The sequence below is a fragment of the Sparus aurata genome, chromosome 8, assembly GCF_900880675.1.
Source record: "Sparus aurata chromosome 8, fSpaAur1.1, whole genome shotgun sequence".
Taxonomy (NCBI): domain Eukaryota; kingdom Metazoa; phylum Chordata; class Actinopteri; order Spariformes; family Sparidae; genus Sparus; species Sparus aurata.
The window spans coordinates 24,877,327-24,896,033 of record NC_044194.1 but is presented as its reverse complement, the minus strand read 5'-3'; the positions used below and the strand labels follow the sequence as shown (position 1 = coordinate 24,896,033).

At 42.4% G+C, this 18,707-nt stretch overlaps 1 protein-coding gene across 2 annotated transcripts in view; it reads right to left on the bottom strand.

Annotated features, from left to right (window-relative positions):
* fgd4a (FYVE, RhoGEF and PH domain containing 4a) overlaps positions 1 to 17,816 on the bottom strand; it is a 57,304-nt gene extending 39,488 nt beyond the window's left edge. The window contains exon 1 of one of the 2 annotated variants that reach the window (XM_030427024.1): positions 17,541 to 17,816. In XM_030427024.1, the coding sequence (XP_030282884.1) occupies positions 17,541 to 17,643 (103 nt within the window). In that variant the 5' untranslated portion in view covers positions 17,644 to 17,816. Of the gene's footprint in view, positions 1 to 11,412; positions 11,450 to 17,540 lie in introns of those variants that run through there. The other variant, XM_030427025.1, reaches the window with a different exon arrangement.
* Positions 17,817 to 18,707: the final 891 nt, after the last annotated feature.

The following is an 18,707-nucleotide window of genomic DNA, read 5'->3' as shown; positions in this document are numbered from 1 at the left end:
CCTTTTAATGTATTGTTGTATTTTGCGCGGTATGTGAGCAATTATGTCTTTCTCTTTGTGATGTTTTATTTATTTTTTCTGTACAGCACTTTGGTCAACTTTGGTTGTTTTTAAAGCGCTTAACAGATAAAGTTGGATTGGATTGGTTGTATGATTAGAAATATTAATTTGACACGCTGAGATCTCATGCTTTAGCTAGCTTCAGGCTGTTTGTTAGCATTTCATCATCCGTTTGCTTGCAAATTTCAGCGCTGACTGTTTTCCCTCCGGTGGGTGCAATTCAGAGTATGATGGCTCTGTCGCAATTCTATTCGAGTCTTCCGTCACTGCGCTGATCAGCAGAACAAAGCGCACTATCGGGCAGGGAGATCTTAGTTGTGGTTGGCTGGAGCGGCTGAAGTGTTGACGGGGTGAGAGAGAGCTCTCAGTTGTTGTCATATTGTCAAACCTGTCTGCGAAAAAATGACCTACAGGCACCGTTAAGTGCTACTGCAGCGAACAGAGAGAGAGGTGTTGCTTTCGCAAGCTGTGTGAAGAGGAAACATACATGCACACACATTCACACCTCGGGCATCCAGCTAATAAGACACTGTGTTTGTGTCAAGGAGCTGCACTCCGTCCATCTCGTTTCTAATTCAGACTGGCAGCCACCACAGTCCTGACCTCCTTTCTATTACCCTGTCTGTCATTGCATTTAACTTGTCTTTGTGTCCTTTTAACCTTACCTCACACTTGAACCACCCATTTTTTAACCTGTTCCGCTAATCTACAATTTTCTTACGTTTTACAACAGCTGGAAATTCAGTGTGGAGCTGGTGATCCTCTGTACAACACCCGCTTTGTTGTTAACCCTACACAAGCGGTCCCAGACACAGATGCTCATTAAAATGAAATCCTCTCAGCAGTTACATGAAACGACCATTCATACACATTCAGTCCCACACACACCTTGATACAGTGTGAGTCTGTGCAGACCTCATTACGCAACACGGTGATTAGTGACCGGAAGGCAGGAGGGAGCAATAACTGTATCCAGACCCCACTATCAGCAGTGGTACGTGTGTCTTTGTGGACTGTGTGTACGTGTAAACCACATACAGGAAATCAGGGTGCTACAGAAATAACTGCGCTTCCTGAACATAAACTGCCATGCCATTGCCACCAACGGGTCAGCACTGCTGCTCTGTGGTCACAGAGCCTGCAGCCACACACTCGCACAAAAACACACTTCCAGACCCCGAGGCTAGAGGAGGCTAGAGGGTCCATGCACCCAACTCTAGGTCTGTCACCGCAACAGTTAAAAAACCAGAGCAACAGGAGAGGAAAAATATCAAACAAAAGGCTGAAAAATCAAAAAAGGATGGATGAGTTTAGACATTTGGGATTGGATGAAAACCTGGTTTGGTCAAGTTACTTGAAAAAGTAATTGATTAACTTTACTTTGTTAATAAATCAACAGAACTAAACTTGTTTGTCAAATATTTAACACACATAGAAATAGAACACAAAACATTCAGGTTAAACAAGCAGGCAGCCTACAGGTATTTACACATTATCAACAGCTAACGTTGGCTTAGCCCTGGTGACTGACCGCCTGCAGCACTTCAAAAGACCCGGAGGTATGTACAAGCAAAGCTGACATTGACTGGCTGGGTGCTGGAAGACGACACAACATGTAACATGTGTGTACAACATTGGATAAGACAGCAAACAAGGCAGCCCCCAAAATAGTTGACAGTAACTGTGCTCTTCCTGGAATTAGAAAGTGAAAAATAACTACTGAGTGACAAATCAGTAACAGTACAGTAATCACCTTACTATAGCAACTTTTCAGTACTGTTGAGCATTGGTAACAGATTCATCACAGACTGCTTGTGTGATGTTACATTTTGATAAACCCAACAAACCAAATAATGACATTCTTCTGTATCCATGAGCTTCCTGGTGAAGTCACTGGGGGGGTTCCTTGGGAAATGGATAACACTTCCAGCGCTCATCGGAACTTGTGGAAGTAACAAAGTATCATAATGACTGATGCATCGGCGTCATTTTTGAGACTTAACTAAGAGTATTTACACGATAAAGTCAGTAGCCTAGTTCTTGATGAATGAATGATATGATTTGCAGCGTTGGGCACTACATTTCTCAGTAGTGTTGTGTTAGCATCGCTGTTTTCTAAATCAAATAGCTTTTCAGTAGCTTAGCTCTTTTATTGACCAAGTAGTGCGGTAGTGTCCACACAAGATACATTTTTCCAAACATCTCTGAAGCTCAGCGCAGCGGAGCTTCCTGCTGCAGTCTGAAATAAAAGGATCAGACAGTGACGCCACCGCCATACACGGCCGTGTACGTGGAGCCGACAGAAGCACTTCCGTATAAGGGTGACATCACGAACCAATCCCAACACTAAAAGACAAACTTAAATAACAAACAATTACAGTAACGCTACATATAGGAGTTAAGAGGTGGGGAAATGAGGGAACAGAGAAACATTTAAAAAGTTTACATTACTCTGAATTATTACTTTTGTCATTTTTAACCATCAGAGAGTACAGCATAAATGCAATTTCTACAAAACCAAAGTATGGTGGTTAGTAAAAATTATTATCTTAAAATGTATGTAGATATAGCTACTAGTGCAGAGTGGGCCTAATAAAAAATACCACTTTTGAAACTGGCAGTTACATGGGATACTGGTAGATGGATAGTTTATTAATCCCAAAGGGAAATTAAATTAATACAAAAACAATAAGGTAGGTAAAAGAAACAAATACAATTAAAGGCTGAATTATATACAATAACTAAATAGACTAACTCAAATATGAAATATAAATATAAAAGCTGAAACTAGAAGACAGACTAGAGAACCTTAACGAAAACTATAACTATGATATACTATTTGCTGAGTATACACTGTTTACATATGTTATCATGGCTTCAGTTCCTTATATATACTGTAAATCTACATACTGAATTGTAATCATCAAAGTTATCTTGTTTATTTGTGTTCATGGAGCTTTGCTGACTTTAATTCCATAAAGGAAAGAAAGAAGACAGTCAGAGGCTTTAAGAAAAACTTTCACTGGGGTTTATTCATGAATCTAATAACACTAGGCACAGTAGTCCAGGACCTAATTAAGCAGTGCAGTTACTGCCAAACTAAAAGTGACAAGTGAGGATATAACAAGAAACCCGCCACTAACAAGCTCACATTGAATTTATCCTAATGTACCGTCCCTGTCAGCTTTCAACCTAATTGGGGCTAATTTAGTTTAGAACTAGCGGGAATTGTTTCAGCATTAGTTAGACCATTTCAAATTAGTGGCCTGGATGTGACAGCAACGTTCAGGCTCATTTGGGTTATTTAGGAAAAAACCCCCAAACATGTTGCTATTATCTCAATAATATGTAAAGAATTATTAGAACTGATGTGAAATAAGAGGATAACATCCGGCTGTTTTGTCAGAGATTCCCATCGGAGAGCTGAGCAGCTTACCATGAAGAATGTCAGGCATCTGTGGTGCTTTGAATATTCGAGTATGATGTTGGCAAATCAAACCTCTCAAACACATTCATTGATTATCATAAGCAGAGTGGCCTATTGTTTCCATGGTGATGCTTTACTGAAGTATTGGTTTTCAGACGGTGAGTAATGGGTCTGTTTAAGTATTCTCCATACAGTACGCAATATGAAGTGAGGTGAGCACGCAGGCACATATACAGCGCATTACCATCATGACGACAGGCCACAAATCCACAGATTGTATTTACATTATTTCACGCACAGCGCATGCACACAGCGCACACAAGTGAAAGCAGGAACACACGCGGAGGAACGCAATCAAACACTTAATAGGCACGCTGCTGGGCGGCAGATAAGCCCGTCCTCTCCGCATTGCAACCGCAGATCGAACTGTTGTCACACACTGCGAACGTCAGCTTTAAGAATCCTTCCTGCACATACTGCAGACAAACTAATTCAAGAAACGATTCAACCACATTATGTAAGACCATTGTGTTTTATGCGCCGTATTTTGTTCAGAATCAAACTCTTTACACTGGGGTGACACCGAAGCTCTCACATGTCCCAACGTGCAGATGTCCTCATACCTCTGATTGGTGAAAAAAATAAAAGTTTAACCTCTCACTTAGCAGTCTGAAGTATAACTGACTTATGTACAATTTAGACTTTATCAAATCTGACTAAAATATATTGAAGAATTTATCAAATTAATTATTCAATTAAGTCTTCCAATCATCTAATTGTTGGGTTTAATTATTCTGAGTTCTGCTCCTCACACTCAGACGTTCGGCTCTCTTCAGACAAAATGACTGTCTTTAATTAGAAATGTTTTGGCGAGGGATTAAGACTAATTTTACTGTGATCCTAATTAAATTTCAAAAGCATTCCTTTTGTGGAGATTGGTATTCAGATTGCCCTTCAGCAAAATAGCTGGAGCACAGTGAAAGAGAAACAGTCCAGTAAATTGTCTGTCAAATTGTGGGATCTGAAGGACAACAAAATAAGCAGCAGCATTTTTATTATTTAATTTCCTTTTTTGTGGCTTCAACCTATTGGTTTTAATATGTGTGATGGGTGACTATTAAGATTACATACTGCAAATACTGTATACTTCCTAATGAGTGTCCAATAGGCCCAAACAGTATGGCTTAAATTCTGTTTGGACCCGATAATGTCGGCTTTCACAAGAGCAACATTTGCTTTGCTGTTAACTCCTCAGGGGAAATAACTTTGTTTGTCTGCTGTTTAATGCAGCGCAGGCAGCATCCCCTGGGTTCATCAGGGCTTTTTTGCCGGAGACATCTGCCTGCCGCAGGATATGGTTTTGATGCGAGTAGAAGTCAAAATTCTCTGATTTCAGCTTGTTTAATGTCAATCTTTACTCTTCTGTGATAGTGAACTGAATATGTTTGGGCTGTGACAAGAAACCAACATTTAAGGAAGTAAACATGCTTCCTTGAATGTCTTAGGCTAAGGGAAACACTGATCTGTATTTTTTTCATCATTTTCTGACATGTTATAGACCAATTAAATTATTGTTAAATGAGAAACTATTAAAAATATTGAACGACAATGAAAGTAATTGTTGGTTGAGGCCCTAACTTTTGACATTGTGCAAGATAATTGGATCTATTGTTGTATAAAAAAGATTGATTAGTGCAGCTTTGAGGCATTAGTCCAAATAATGCCTTTCATTTTCAGGTCAAAAGTAAAGCCTCAAATGTCAACAGCTCAGTGTTTCTATGTGAGATTTTCAAGAATTCCCACCTGGATTTACACTTCCCTTCTTCTTGGCTATGTAGAATGAATACACATCAACACTCAACCTGTCAAAATCACTCAAGTTTTTTTGAAGATTTCTCAGCTGTGGCTGTAACTTCAGTTTGTTATGAGTTTAAAGCATGTAAATCCGGTTGATTCTGTTGGCTTTTAAACCACAATCTCGGGGCTTTGCAAATGGTCCTCTTCGTTTTTTTTGTCACCCTGCTTTCAAGCATGTATCAACATAATATATGTGCATATATTTCCCTCTGTCCTATCCTTCCTCATGCCTCACTACCTTCCTCCCACTCATGACAGACACAAATGCTGGCCATCTCACACTTTCACTACCTCCTCACCACTGCGGCTAGCATTCCCTCCCACCTCCTCTCTGTCACATCCACCTACCACTCTGTTACAGGTCCACCTCTCCTTCCACTATCCATCTCTTTCTTCTGTCTGGCTTGAGAAAAGGGGAGAGGGGAGGATAACAGCATGGCTCAAGGCCGTTACCCACCACATCTCTATGAGCATAGACCGATGGGGCCTCCCACACACACACACACACATACACACACAATCAATTAAAACCCGCATCGCTTAAAATGCACACACACATACACACACTTGGCATGCACACACAGCATTTGAGCCCCTCGCTGTTTTCATTGACTCTCCCCTCCTCGCGGTGCTCCATGCACATTATGAAGGTCAATGATGAATGATGGGTATTGTCTGCAGTCACACACGTGTTTACAGACACACACAGACACAAGAACAAAAGCTACAAAGACACGACAAACAAGGTACAAAAGCCGAACCTGGGGCAGGGCACATCTGTCGCTAGGGCACGGGTCGACATCTGCCCCCGCGTCACAGGAACAACCCACCTTGGATTGGTTCCTGTAGTCAACCTGGCACACGCACACGCGCACACACACACACACACACACACACACACACACACACACACACACACACACACACACCATGCTACCCCAGCTGTCAACCTGCCCCTGAAACAACCAACAACTGGCTTAAATCAATTGGGACTGTGCCGAGCAGATCCTGAGCTCTGCTCTTTGAGAGATATAATAACGTGGCCAGACAGTAGCATTCATCTAGACACCGAATTGATTAAACAATTAGTTTACTGGGAGTGTCTGAGCACCATCTCAGCACAGACGACGCTCCACTGCTTTCATTATCCACCTTATCCTTCTCATCTTCCCTCGGAGTAAACACACAGGATAAATCCCGCCATAATCCACCCTGAATTAACAATAAGACAAGAGAGCGATCACCGGGAGCGATAAGCGCTTCATTATTTTCATGTTTGGGAGTGCATCAGTGACAGCATCCGCGTGTGTGTTTGTGCGAGTGGATTCCAGCAGAGTCAAGTGCCTTTGCAGTCAATTAGATTACGGCAATCATTATCTATAGATCGTGATTGGGAAGTCACTGTGATGTGCTCACCTTTCTAGTTTCTACCCTGCCTTCTCGAACAAATATCCAGCACAGGCTTTACTGATCACGTCCTTTGCCGACAGCATTGACTGCGCTCCGCTTTACATCATTTAACTCTCTTAAGGGACAATCACATTTCAGCACACTGGGCTGATCGAGTTCTCTGTTGTGACTGATAACAGGCATCGTGGGAGGCTCGGATTTTATTCATGCACTAACTGGAACAACATTCAACAATCAGCGAGCCACACTTCTGACATCGATTTTCACAATCTTCACACAATTTACTTGTACGCACTGGTTACTAAAAGTAGCACAATTTGCAGAATCACACTTGATAAAACAACTTCCCTCTGGACCCAAAAATATAGGTAGCCACTGAGCTGTGACTCTGAGGCGCTTTTGTTTTTTGCTCCCGATAGGCAGAACAACAAGAAAGCACACCGTTGTGGTGGCTCCTCTGGTGATAACAAGCCCTCCTGTGGTCACAGTCTAAAGTACAGGTTACATGAAGCCTACTGATGACAGAGTCTTATTCTTCACACAATGTGTTGCACATCATCCAGTGGCAAACTGTCTACAGTTTAAATTGCTAAACTTGCTTGACATTTGCTGCTTTTCTTTGTGATTTAAGGTAGGGAGTCTTTGAGTTTTGTACTTAAGGAAAAAAATAAAAAATGTAAGTACCTTTGGGCTCTAGGAAATTGATTTAGGAGCTGATTTCTTTTTTTTTTTCCTTTTACATTTTATACACTAAATGATTAAAAGATCAATCGTGAAAATAATCTGCAGATGAACAGATAGTGATAATAATCATTAGTTGCAGCCCTATCATGAATAAATAGATGGGAATGTCTATCTAGTGAATTAAATACATGAGAAATCAAGGTACTTCCACACAATAATGTTATATATATATATATATATATATATATATATATATATATATATATATATATATATATATATATATATATATATATATATATTTTTTTTTTTTTTTTATTATTTTTTTTGAAACACAAAACTTTTAAATCTAACTTTTGCTCACTGTCAGTCAGGCAGAACCACAGAAAGAATCCAATCTAACAGTGGGCTAAAGAAGTCTGGGAAACTTTCTCAGTGATGGCGCAGGGTGAGAACATTTTATTCCAATGATAAGGCTTCCATCTTGGAACACTAGGCCCACTGCTGACAGTCTACACATCAGGTAAATACCTCTGATCGCTCAGCTCTGCAGGAAGTCAATGCACTCTGCTGAGAAGTTCCCTATATTGATGCAATGCACTCCTCTCACTCCTGGCGTTTGAAGTGTCTAAATACCAAATCGTAGGCGTTACTCATTTGCATGCACATTCACATTGTCTGCAAACAGACTTTACTCGAGTGTGTATGGGTGCACGCACAGTACAAGTTTCAGAGAAGATAAACAAATTCATTAGCCTTTGTTTTATGTGTATCTCAGCATTATCGGTGTCTGTTGTTGTGAGCGTGACAACGCATCTCTTATTTCATGCCAGTAAAACAATCTGAGCATGACGTCAGGAGTCAGGCATAACAGGAGGAATGCGGATCAATGTAGAAAGAGGTAAAGAGAGACAGTTGAATCGAGGAAATACCCGTGACTGAAGAAAGAGAGAACAGGAGGAAGAGGCTGAAAACCACAGCGAGCTTGAGAGGGAACGGGGAAACAAACAACCACTCTAAATTTAGCTCACCATCCTCATCTTAACCTGACTACCTGACTGTCTAGTTTTGCCTCCAGGCATCCACACAGGCTTCTTGTTGGAACATACCGTGCTGTTGTTTTGAGCTATAGGGGTATACACACGGGAGCCACAGGGGAAATTAATAAATAACCATGTTAGGAACAAGCAGTCAAACCTCTAAAAGCTACAGGGTTCATAATACAATAGATGGAACACATTTGTGAATAGCCTGACTAGGAATGGGGCTAAAAATAAAAACTATGTCGTGAGAGAGGTGCTGAGGCAGGAATTAAAAGGATTTATCCCGCTAAGCCATGAATGCCCTCAACACATTTCTCATTACTCACTCACTTTAAATGATGAAAACAGTTACTTAAATGTTTGTGAACATTTTGGCCTGAACATGGTGCAAGTCAGGAGTCGAACGCACGGAACGTGTAAAATAGAACAGGATTATCCTCTTGGGAGCCCAATACCCCTCTCTCATGTGAAGGTTTGGTCTGACGATGATGCTACAGAAAATAAATCCTGCAATCAAAGGTCATCAAAATCCCTATGTATCATCCTCTGGAGAATATGAACAATACATCACAGATTTAACAGTAATGAGATACGACCCGACCCAGCCATCTTTAGGTTCTGCGTGTGCTGAATATTTATATTATCACATTAGACATTCATAAACGATTGTAGTCATTCCTAGTTTTACATTTATAGAACATTTATTCCCATATTTCTAACAATAATTAAGGGATAATGCCCGACGAGGTGTCCATAAACAGGAGTTAATGGACGACGCGGAGGCCTAATATAAAGTTTTTCACAAGCCATAACTAAGTTTCCCTGGTAACGCCTGAGGGTTTGACTAATACCTGGAACAGTCATTACTCTCCCGTCAGATTCTTATGCAACGGAGACGTTGTTCACTCCTCCAGTAAATAGGACGGATCATAGATACGACTTGGCAACGGGAGATATTCTAGTCCGCTCAGCCATGAGCCAGAAAGCTAACGCTATGCTAGCAAGATTCAAAGTCAATAACATTGCGTACGGTTGACAAACAGTAAATATAATTTGACAGTATGCTAGCTAACATGATTAGCTAGCAAACCAGTCATGTCATTGTCCCCAAATCAATAGTAAGATTTTCACGAACAAATGACCGGCCGTGTGTAACGCTACTGTGGCCGCAGCCTGAGGCAGAGAGTTGTACAGCGAACGGGATGTGAGATTATTCGCGTATCAGTAAATTTAGAGGGGAATTGTACTTTCTGCAGCTTGTGCGTTACAGTCGCCACCCTGTGGTGTTCAGAGAATAAGACACTGAAGGACTGACGGACTGCACTCAGTACTGGAAATAAAATATTCAGATTTGATACACCAGCTAGCGCATTAATTTACAGCGGTGAACAGTCAATTTGACTGGGGCGGCTGTGGCTCAGTGGGTAGAGCGGGTCGTCTAGTGATGAGTAGGTCACCAGTTCGAATCCCAGCTCCCCCTAGTTGCATGTCGAAGTGTCCTTGAGCAAGATACTGAACCCCAAATTGCTCCTGAGCAGTTGGCGCCTTGCATGGCAGCCTCCGTCATCAGTGTATGAATGTGTGTGTGAATGGGTGAATGTGGCATGTGTTGTACAGCGCTTTGAGCTGTCGTTAGACTGGAAAAGCGCTATAAAAATGCAGACCATTTACTGGAACTACTTAGTAGGTGTCCATATATCAGGGGTTAATGGACACCCTGCAGCCAATCAGAATCGAGTATTCCGCGTCGTCCATTAACTCCTGTTTATGGACACCTCGTCGGGCATTATCCCTTACATATTGCACCTTTAAAGGAACAAAATGAAAACTCAATCTTTATCTTCAAGACCATCAAACACTCAAACGTTTCCCGAACTGCTAGAACCACCTTTAAAAGGCTTGTATAAAAATAGACAAAAAGCTAATCCAAACATATGAGCGTACAGGCTCTGTAGTGTTACTACTGCTGGTGACACCCTCTCCCACGTTGAAACAATGAGCGTGGTGAAAGGACCCGGGCCTGCTGGTGTTCCCAGCCTTTTCCTTCCTGCCAACGAGAATGAAAGCAGAAAGCCTAACTGTGTTTCCTCTCCGTTGCTATCAAATGCGGGTGACTCACCACCAGCTCACCAACAATTCACATCCCCCCTAAGAAAAGTGCACAGTTGAGGGGTTGCACTGCTACAAAACACACATACTCACACTCTATCGCCCTACTATGCTGCACATAAACACACACAGCACAAGTGCAGTTTGGTAATGGGCCGTCAGGGAGGTTGCCAAAAGGCCAGAGTGGTTGGACGAGGGTCTTAAGAGGGGGAAACGGTTCCCAGGCTTCCGAGAACAAAACTGTCTTTTTTTTTTTTCCAGCATGGTGGATTTAAATGCTCCCTTTACACTCTGCTGTATCGCTCCACAGCAGCAAGCCGGTCCACATGGAGACCGATGCTGCGGCCCAGTGACTCAACACACTCTATCCAAGCACTGTATCTGACAAGCAATACTGAAACAAATGCCTTTACAAGACAGTGGCACTGGTGAAACCACTGGCTGCTATCAAAACCTGATCAAAATAAGAATTGCAAATTCATACTGCAGAAGAGAGGAAGCTTTCCACAAAATATGTTCTAGTTTTGTGCAGCTGCTCTACTTCTAAAAAACAAAACAAAACACACAGTCAGAGGAACAGCAGCACATCAGCAGAGTGGTAAATAAATGGCCTGTGTGGGAGCGCAGCCAGATGATGACATTTGAGAATGCTGCTGGCTGGTGGAAAGTAAAGATGAAACAAGTCATGGCAACACTTATAAAAATGACAAATGAGTCACAGATGATGTTTGTGAAAGGATGGGCAGAAAACATTCCTCTACTTATCAAGAATAATCCATGATTTGTTAGTGTCAAGACAAATATGGAATCTCCAAATCTTACCATAACAGCAGAGCAGACACATCTTTGCGTTTTTACCTTTCCGGCTCCAAAACCAGTACTTGCGCCGTCGTTTCATGACAAGTCCAGTGTCTTTTATTTTGAAAAAGAAAAAAAGGAAATACCAACCCAAGATCTCCTCCCAATATATATATATATATATTCAACTAATGACAGTGCTCATCCTCATTGTGCTGTCCAGCCTGTGAGGATGACCTACCAGAGGCGATGTGTCTGAGACGGGACCTCCGGTAACGAGCGACCAGCCAGTCCATGCTGCGTCCACATCGGTGGATGGAATGCAATAGAAGCAGCGAGATAAGGTGAGGTGTATAAGCTTTCACTTCCTACGTGGAAACCGTGGCCTCAAACACACCTCCGTTTAGTACTTTCACCCTTTCCTTCCTCGACCTCAGTCAGTAAACAAAGAGGCTGAAGAGAACCCCCTGACAGGACGCCAAGCTGAGACTCTTCTGCTTATGAGTAGACTGAGAGCACTGTAGAAGAAGCCGAGTCATCCAACCACAAACACCATCACACATGTCTGTCCTCTTGCAAATGGGATGTCCTTCATTTCGCAAAGGTAAGAGAAAAAAAAAAGGGTTGCACAGTCGCCTTTCTTCAATCTTCCTCTCTGTAAAGTTACTTCCCCAAAGAAACCCCTCGGTTCTTCCAGCAGGCCACTGCTGCAGGTCTGAATTCTCCTTTTCTGAGCTCAGACGGAGCTGGAAAGGTAACAAGAGTACAGTGGGCTTTCTGGGAAGGACCTCATGGGCTAATAATGCCAGTGAGGAGGGGGAAATGACACACGATGCAGTCAGGAAACTCTGGCTGGCACGCGGACAAGAAAAACACAGCAGATATTCAGGCACCTATTGACTTTGGATTCGGACTAGAGCCCGATCGATATACTGGTCGGGAGTTGGCCTTTGAAAGATAAATCAGCATCAATTTATAGTGATGTTTATGTTGTCGCATATGATATTTGTGTGTTTTTACATACATACCTGTATCTTTGTCACAAGTTCTTGATGACCACATTTGAAGGATCATCGCAAAAAATGTGTTCTTATGGTCAAGATTCAATATGTCTATTCTCACTCGGAGTATAAGAGCAATGAAAGTAAGCAATAAGGCATGAAGCAAACAAACGTATAACAGGGAATAGGTATGGAACAGCAGGTATATCAAAAATACCAAACATCGAATATGTCTTTAATTCGAGCTAAGAGCACTGACTGTGTTTCGTGTCTGTCCTGTATCAGTGTAACAAACCCAAGTCATTAGGGTTTGGAAGCAACATAAAAACTGATTAACGGTGGTGTAGCAACATGATGGTGAAAAAACTCCAAACATGTAGGAATATTTCAAAAGATATCACGATTCACATTTAGCAAAAAACTATTCAAATCACGATGATGTGACATTAGCTGGGATCTGCATTGAACACTCACGTTATCTTACATCAGGAGAACACGACTAGTAGGCCAGAGCATCTCTGCAGCACCACCTTACTTCATGATGGTGCCCGACATCAAAGGTCCATGTGCAACACGCGTGGTTAATAAAGGAAGTGTCAACAGGCTTTGTTTTGCGCCCCTCCCCCTTTTTTTCCCCTTGATGAATTTACATATTTCTACACAAACAGTCTAAAAGTAGCTCATTGTTAGTTTCCTCTGTCCACCTCATTGTTTTTCTGGCAGACATCTATGAGAAATCCCCCTCAGTCTTCCCAGAATCACAGGAGCACTGTCTCTGCGAGTTACAGTAAGATTTTATCTAATTTTTTTTCCGATCATTCGAAATTCCTTTAAGAGTAAGTCAAATTTAAATAATCAAAAGAGATAAAGCACGGTTATCTTATTAAATGGAAGGAGCGTTTAGATTTATAGAGACAATCTAACTAAACTGACGACTGCTGATTGTCTTTTAATTGATTTGGGAGCAACAGCACAGTTTCCTGCCAGGATACAGTGTATGTGGATGGTCGCTCTGTTGTAATGGAGTACATAACTCCGCGTGTGTCCTTATCCCACACTGAGCATGAAGGGGCCCGATGCGTGAGACATTTATGAGCGTTTACCTCCACCTACTGGAACAGTTGCAAACTGGCACTCCTCAAACCGAACCTGAATACTGTTGTTTGTGAAAGCCTGTGTGTGCAACTGCTGGGGAATATTTCACAAACACACACACACACGCACACACACACACACACACAGATTAGACATTTCCTGCTGAGGGTAGCCCACGCCCACTGTAATTTATCACCTGAGCAAACTGATAACCTCCTCCACACCTTCACACACAATCGTATCTAGTCTGAGCTTTCACTACTGGACACACAGCGAACTCAGAGGAAATATTCAAATAAGGACATGAAAGAAGGTTGGGTAGTTATAAAGATAAATATCCTCTTAGAGGAGGTGCTGAACCCTTTGTCTCTGTGCACCTGAAGAGAGAATATGCTTTCGGAACAAGCCGTCAACTTGCATAAATCACTGGTGTCACATGACAAACTATGCACCATAACCACTTAGGTTATCTGTCACTCAGTCGTTCAAGTCAGTTCAGGTGGTGAAGAACGATAAACTGATGTGCTTGAATTATTAGCAGGCTCAGTACAAAATGTCCAACATGGAACAGGATGCTGTTAGAAACATGTCAACATAAAAACGGGGGGAAAAAAAGCCTTTAAAAACAAATGAGTACAAAAATGTCATTCCTGCGGCACAGCTAAAGGTTCAGTAAAATGACAAAAACCCTGAATGCAATATTGAATTAAAGCTGTCACTGTAATTTAAAAGACGACAAAATGATCAAGCTTTTTGAGACGCAGCTAGAGGCTTCGACACTCTGACATGTTTCAGTTTTTCGTCTCATTTTGTAATGTTCTGTCACCAGCAGAAAAGATCCCAGAGGAACAAGAGCACTGAAGTGTGGCAGTGGCAAATAGTAATTAGTTCTACTCCTACTTCTATTACTCTTCTTTGGGTTACGGTTATCGATTTCAAACTCTGCCGTCTTATACAGCTTCGAGGTGAGCGTGAGACCAACAACCAGCCGATGTGCACATCCAGGAAACACACAGGAACATGAGCCTCTGTTTGAAGCCACGCCTGCGGCCTTAAAAAAAAAAAAAACGGCAGGTCCGGTATTCGCTGTCCATTAAGCTCTGTTATGGTCCACACCAACCCAAACTGAGCGGCTCTTTAGCTGCTAAATGATCCACTATGATAACCAGCAAGTTGCAAACTGTGTGTGTGCTGTCGGGTGCTGGACGGGTGGTGTAAGGTGGAGTTCATCAAAAGGATTTTCTCTGAAAACAGGTGAGCGCCCCGCCTGTGATAACACTGAACCAAAACAGTAAAGGTGCGGGTTCTAATAAAAAAAACACCAATGAGCCGAAGGACAGCCCTTAGAGCTGAGGGGAATAACGCTCTGTGTATCTGTCACAAACTGCTGACATCACAAATTTCTCTTATTTTCAATTGTGCATTCACCAGAAAAGTTTATAGAACAGAAGAACTGAACTAACAGGGCGTCTGCTGTTGGTTGAAGTTGTGAAGTTAGCCCCTTTTCTGGTTGCGGAACATGAACTTCATTCTACAATCGCTCAGCAAGTCGTTCTATTCTGAGAATATGAACCTTCTGCTTTGTTCAGTGGGTATTAATACGACTGAAACTCTGCTCGCTCAACAGCGCAGCAAGCAGAAAACTAAATACTTTCCAATTTAGCTTTGACAATTCAAATATCACACATGAAACGCTCGGTGCCTATTCATAACCACAGCTAGGATTTGTGGGTAGTTTATATTAATGTGGCAAAGCAAAACATGACACATAAAAAAGTAATCATCTTTAAGCCATCATGAACTGAGCCTCACAAAGGAACCACTATTGGCTGCACTGAGTTAAAGCCAGCGGAGGACAGTGAGAGGGTTCAGTTGGGGATGAATGGGCAACAGTTCAGCAAAACAATACCAGGGGTAGTAGGCTAGCAGGCGGCCACACAGCATCTGATTCACACAGTCCCACAGCTTCTGTCTTAGCAGACAGAAAACAAGCAGCTTCATTGTCGGAGACAGATACAGCTGTCCTCGCAGAAACACCGGCTCAAAGCTGCGACGTGCCCCCAGGCTGTTTGTGCTGTAAACACTAAATAGACTTCCCTCCACGCGTGAGCTTTAATAAGAGGGAAACTTGGGAGGGGGTTCAATTTATTTGCTTACTGCAATCTCGACTTCACAGAGAGACAAAAGACCTCTTTGAGATGCGTCCCCAGGGAGTATTGTGTTGACATTTACTGTTACACAAGAGCTGAGAGGATAATGATGTATTGTGGTTTACATTCAAAGATGAGTGGAGCGGGCTGATAGGACAACAGACTTACAGACTCAGTGCCTCGCTGCTTCCTAGAGGATTTATCCAGGAGGAATGAAGGCAAAATAACAGAGCATGACGGATCATTATGGGCGAAATACGGTTTCTCTACCGAAATCCCATCCGTGGTCTCAGAGCGCGGGGGTCAGCCAGCCACAATAAAACGTCTTCATCATTAAGAGTTGAACCCGGTCAAGTGGAAGAAATGACTATTTAACTGCAGCAGGGGGAATGGAGTCATACTTTTTACTTTCTAAAATCGACGGCGGTTCATGTTGAGGTCAGTTTGATTTTTGCAAAAAACACAGCGTGACAGATAATTGGGACTACCTTTCAAACTGGGCAGCAAAGGCAAGTGTGATGAAGGTAATAGTTTTAGGAGCTGTGAGGAAAGTGTGGAAATCGAATGAACCCACATGAAAACAGCCTTTCTACCAGTGTGGGACAAGTTATTGGCTGTAATTTCCCATTAGTCGGCGGTGCACATAAATCTCCGTCCTTGGATTCGGTACTCTCTTGTTATCTCCTGCCAAAGCAGACATGTATAAAAGCATAAGGAATTCAATATGTCGGAGGGAGACGGTGTATTTCCAAAAGTGTTGCGATTGTGCAATACTAGGGGAACATTAGGATGAATACAACCTATATAAATCTGACTCGAGTATTGCCAACACGCGGTGACTCACTGACGGATAACTTCTCTGGGTATTTTGGTATTTACCTCACTTCCTGAGGTAGAGCTCATTACCTGAGATCAGTGACAAGGGGCTGACTGCTGACACACACCTCATGAGCCGAAGACACCTTAGCGCTACTAACCACAGAGCAAAGTTCAAATCCGACTGCAAGTACAGTACGGTTTATCCTCGGCTGCGTGTTTGCACAAGCCCTCCGCTGAGTTGCAAGATAAGACGAAGCCATGTGGGCGCCTCCCATCTCAGACGCTCATGCCTGGACAGCACACACTTGACTATAGCAGTGCTGACATGCATTTGGATCCCAGTTTTCAGAGAAATATAGATATGCTTAATCACGCTGAAGCCTGGGCAAACTTTCAGCTGCAGCTGGCAGGCTGCAGCTCTCGGAGATCCATCTGGACGGCTGCGTGGAAACAGATTCCAGGCCTGTAAAAAAAACTGAGATACAAAACTGCAGAGGAGCAGATAACTCGTCTTGAGCAAGACAACCTTCTAGGAGCTCCTACGCGGTGGTATTTTTCTGGAATGAAAAAAATGTGCCCTCCAGCATGTGGATGGTTACACAACAGGCTGGGGCTGGTCGTTGAGACCTTCATACCTGCTGAGCAGCTATTAAGTGGTGTGTAAACAATGGCTATAATGTAGGTGTTTTACAGTCTGGCCAGTGCACGCTTTCCCAACCACACTGACAAAAACACCTGATGGCTCAAACAAGGAGTCAAGAAGTGAGTCATAAGTAGGTCGATTAAACGCTTCTGTGATCATTTGGAGATTTTGACTCGTGCTGTAAGATGGAGAATATTTACAATCACACACCTCAACAATCAGTACAAATAAGGTGACTTTCAAATAAAAGCTGTCGAGAAATGATACATTCTTGGTAAAAAAAAAAAAAAAAAAGGGGAGCATATGTTTTTTTTTTACAACAGCTTGTCAAACGTCATAACAAACTGAGGAGAGTAACTTTCGAGTCTTTTTGCAGTAGTTTCGGGACAGTTAAGTTACGTTTTCGTTATCAAAGTGTCGTCCAAGCGCTCCCTCGACACTCACCTGCCTCCTCCGCCTCGCTGACGTCCATACTCCGCTGTTTCCTCCGAAAAGCGACCCTGCTGAAGCTGTCCATTCTCCTGTCAGGCAACGACCGCTCCAGCATCGAGATACCAAAGTACAACGCATTCAGAGTGACCGGAAATAACGACGAAACTTCAAGGAGCGCGCGCTCCTCGGACACTCTGCGCAGGTCAGCAACACCACGCCCGTGGAGACACACGCAGCCTGAGTGTTGTTTGTTTGGTAAACAGCTGTACGCACATGTGTCCGCTCAGTCGACATCACCCACTTTAATCCGATCAGTGTCACCTTGACGGGGGTGTTTCTCAAGCCCCGCCCCCCCCTCTCCCCTCAGGCTGTGCGCGTACTGATGGTGCAGAGATCCTTATAACAGCCGCACAGTGTCCGTACTGTACACACACACACACACACACACACACACACACTCAAAAGAAAATCATGCAGATTATTTGTATGCATTATGTTGATCTTCTTCATCATCTTGTATTTTTATTGGTTGGACATAATAAATCCGATTTAAGAGCTTAAATGATGACATAGTGTGAGTTAAGTAGATACTGCCACTCAATAAAGTCGACGTCAAATTCTAATTTATGACTCATTTACGATTATGAGATAGTAAGTCATAATTATGTTACATTCATTTTAAGATGCTAAATCGCTCAGGAGATAATAAATCAAACCCGTGCTTTTAAAATCTAAATTATTATTCATTCCTGAAGCTATCAAGATTATAAATTACTCGCTGAGAATGTTGAAGATCACATCATAGAAAATAATTTTTGTGGGTGAGTTTGGGAGCAGCTGCTTTCACAGGCCAGTTGTGATGTTTTCAGTTATTTTTTTTTTTTATATTTTACATTTTTTTTATACCAGGTTGTTAGACCTTGATGGGTTCTCTGTGATGCTGATTCTCAGTAACCTAAAACTGTTCACCTGCTGCACACAGAGATGAAGCAGATGAACTATCATTGTTGATTAAAATCCCACCAAGATCAGCTCTCTCAATTTCTGAAATTCCAGTCGTGGCTGTATAATGTCAACAGGAAGGGGCTAAGCTCACAGCCCTGAGGGACTCCAGTGTTGAGCACTAAAACTATGCGAGGTGTAACTACCAATCCAAGCTTTCTGGAGCCTTTAAGGTGT